At 39.0% G+C, this 3,474-nt stretch overlaps 2 protein-coding genes across 2 annotated transcripts in view; one reads left to right on the forward strand and one right to left on the reverse strand.

Annotated features, from left to right (window-relative positions):
• The window catches only part of tyw1 (tRNA-yW synthesizing protein 1 homolog (S. cerevisiae)), a gene marked incomplete in the record, with an annotated part of 43,161 nt that extends 42,543 nt beyond the window's left edge, over window positions 1–618 (reverse strand). The window contains 2 exon segments of the mRNA XM_014029260.1: window positions 162–289; window positions 482–618. Coding sequence (XP_013884714.1) covers window positions 162–289; window positions 482–545 — 192 coding nt within the window.
• A 622-nt stretch (window positions 619–1,240) lies between these two features.
• On the forward strand, window positions 1,241–2,676 carry sbds (SBDS ribosome maturation factor). Its single transcript, XM_014029261.1, has 5 exons — window positions 1,241–1,468; window positions 1,605–1,734; window positions 1,838–2,038; window positions 2,122–2,286; window positions 2,377–2,676. Exons 1-5 carry the CDS (start codon window positions 1,341–1,343, stop codon window positions 2,500–2,502), a joined length of 750 nt encoding a protein of 249 aa, XP_013884715.1. The 5' UTR covers window positions 1,241–1,340; the 3' UTR covers window positions 2,503–2,676.
• Window positions 2,677–3,474: the final 798 nt, after the last annotated feature.

Genomic DNA, 3,474 nt, shown 5'->3' on the forward strand with positions numbered 1-3,474 from the left:
TATATATATTGTCTGTGAGCATCAATTATAAAACTATAAGGGTCTCAGATCAGAGCTGATCCCTTTGAACCAGTYCAGTTCATTTAAAACCAACAAACCCTCCAAACTCAACAGGCTCATTAGAGAAATAATGGACTGTGTGCAGAATTAGAAAAACTCACTCTCTTGTGAACCACCTGCAGTAAAAACCAGGCTCCAAACAGCAGCGCAGCAGCTGAATAAACGTACAGCCTTTTGGTCCAAACCCACATCAAACAGTTCAGTTCGGAACTCTGGACATCTTCCGGGTCTACAGGGACAAAACACGTCCGGATCAGTTCTGTTCCTCAACAGCAATGTAAACAAACAAGCCCTGAATCTGAAAAATAAATAAATACTGCTGATGCTAAATTAGCGTAAACTGTTAGGCTAGGCTAGGCTAGGCTAGGCTAGCAGGTAAAGTTAGTTTTCTGTCCGTTTAAACACTTAAATTCAAAATTACCTTTAATGTCCGAGGGAGACGCGAAACCCGCGAAAAGGGAAATCATTGAAAGTAAAATTAACATAGCTGCAAAGGTGAAAACTATTTAGAAAACAACTCAGTTATCAGCTCGTGCAGCAGGGTGCAGCCATGTTGTTTGGCCGAACAGCATGCTGGGATGTGAAGTCTTTCCAGCTGGCTTTTTATTACTTATTTTTATCAAAACAACACAACTCGACCAAATATTCAAACCATAAAATAAGCGTCGAGGTAAAGATAAATAAACGATATAACAATGGTTATTAACGATAAAGCTAAACTAAATTTACGTGCTTTTATTTTTGGAAAACAGCAACGGAAACGAGACATTTTAATATTTTCATGGTGGTTATAAAACTGTACAGTTTATTTATTTTTATAGAAGAACATATTTTTAAATTGTTGTTCAAAGATTCGTGTGTTTTTGTTGCATAAAAAGTGATACATCCCCCTCAAGTGGTCATTTTGTGTTACTACGTTTTTAAGGAACCGGAAGCGTGTAACCTCCAAAGTAAAAGGAATTACGTCATGTGTATTCCGTCAAGTGACAAAAAGTGCGTTTTGCTGTTAACATATTTTTAAGCATATTATTATTAATATCATTAAGTTAAGTAGTCTAAGTTGTATTTTTCACATAGTATATTTTACATATTTTGATGTTGTAAACTGTTTTTAAGTGCTTAAATCGAGCAAACTGTTCAAAGCAGAACTGTTATTTCCAGGTTTACGTTTCTCTTCGGACCCAAAATCAGGAACACAGAGGGCGCAGTTACCGACAGCCTGAATTTTCTGTTTTCAGACGGGATTTTCACACAAGTTTGGGGTCGTTTTCAACACAAACATGTCTATTTTCACTCCAACGAACCAAATCCGGCTGACGAACGTGGCGGTGGTCCGGATGAAGAAAGCAGGGAAACGTTTTGAAATCGCTTGTTACAAAAATAAAGTCATGAGTTGGAGATCAGGCGCGTGAGTATCATAAACAACTTATTTTATACATCTAAAATACAACATTTCTTCTTGTTATAACCATTAATCTGTGGTTATAGCTTTGCGTTTCCCCTCAGAAGTACAAAAGCTTTATGTTGTTGTTGTTTACTTTCAGAGAAAAAGACCTTGATGAGGTTTTGCAGACTCATTCAGTTTTTATTAACGTGTCCAAAGGTCAGATGGCAAAGAAGGAGGATTTGGTTAAATCTTTTGGGACAGATGATCAGACAGAGATCTGCAAACAGGTTGAGCCGATATTAAAATCATCATCATAAAAGGAAAACGAGGACATTTCTAACCCTTTGTTTGTTTGTTTGTTTGTTTGTTTGTTTGTTCGCTCCGGTGCAGATCCTGTCCAAGGGGGAGCTCCAGGTGTCGGACAGGGAGCGTCAGAGTCAGCTGGAGACCATGTTCAGGGACATCGCCACCATCGTGGCGGAGAAATGTGTGAACCCCGACACCAAGAGGCCGTACACCGTCAGCCTGATCGAGCGCGCCATGAAGGACATCCACTACTCCATCAAGACCAACAAGAGCACCAAGCAGCAGGTACACACACACACACACACACACACACACACACACTCACAGCTCCTGAACACACACACGTACCCTCTGACCCCCGCCCCCAGGCGCTGGAGGTGATCCGGCAGCTGAAGGACACCATGCAGATCCAGAGGGCCCACATGAGGCTGAGGCTGCTGCTGCCGGCCAAAGAGGCCAAGAGGCTGAAGGAGAAGCTGCAGCCGCTCCTGCAGGTGGTGGAGAGCGAGGACTTCGACCAGGAGCTCGAAATGGTTCGTCGCTCCGACACCAGGCTTTTATTTTGAAAAAAAGTGGACTTGGAAGTTGTGTTTAAAAAAAAGCCCGCTCCTCTCCTCCCACAGGTGTGTCTGGTGGATCCGGGCTGCTTCAGAGAGATCGACGAGCTGATCCGCTGCGAGACAAAAGGCCGAGGGTCCCTGGAGGTCCTCAGCCTGAAGGACGTGGAGGAAGGAGACGAGAAGCTGTAGCTCCTGACCTGCAGACACACCTCAGCAGGATCTCAAACAGCTAAAATAAAGACTCATTCTGGTCCCACTTGGTTGATTTTCAACAGCTTTAAACAGCGGCTGAGTTTAAAGGGCCCATCTGACAGGAAGAGCCGGAGGTTTTTCAAAATAAAAGTTTCAGAGTTTAAATTTAAACCTGAATTATTTTATTTTCTGTCAGTTCAGACGCCTTCATCTGCCTTAGTGATCATATTCAGCCAGAACTAATTTAACTACATGATGTAAATAAGGAAAGAGTTTGTTTTATTATTATTAATAACATGATGCTAACAAGGATCTGATCAGTTCAACAAGTTAAGAAAAACTGCACAGAATAAAACCAACAAATCTCTATTTACCATATTTAATATTCTCATCAAAAAACAGGTTTTTTCAAAATYAAACAACATTCTGCAGAAAAGTTTCCTTTGAAATATTCAGAAAGTAAAACTCAATTCTTAAAATATTGGCTTTTAGTCTTAATTCAGTTAAATTTGGACCAATAAAGATAGTAAATATGAATAAAAGTAGTTTTGTCTTTTTTTTGTGCTTTTCCCAAAACAAGTCAGCAGGAGGGAGTTTCCTGTAAAACTTTTCTTTCTCACAATAAATAAAAAAACACCAGTTTGATTCAGACTTTATTTAAAAGCCCTGCAGTGAAATAAACCCAAAGGTTAAATAACTTGTAAACATTCAAACACCTGTCTGCTCTCAGGGACAAACAGGTGAGAAAAAAAGTCTATTAAATATGTAAAGATCTAAGATCTGCAACAAACTTGATATTTTAATATTTTTACATTAGAACAAAGAAAAATCAAATAATTAAATATTTTTTAAAAATCCCAGAGAAAACTGAATAATTTGTAGAAAATTATTAAACCATAGAAATAAAAAAACAGTATTTTCTATTAAGAGGGCAGAAATGTTATCTATATATATATACATATATATATA

The sequence above is a fragment of the Austrofundulus limnaeus genome, unplaced genomic scaffold, assembly GCF_001266775.1.
Source record: "Austrofundulus limnaeus strain Quisiro unplaced genomic scaffold, Austrofundulus_limnaeus-1.0 Scaffold876, whole genome shotgun sequence".
NCBI lineage: Eukaryota > Metazoa > Chordata > Actinopteri > Cyprinodontiformes > Rivulidae > Austrofundulus > Austrofundulus limnaeus.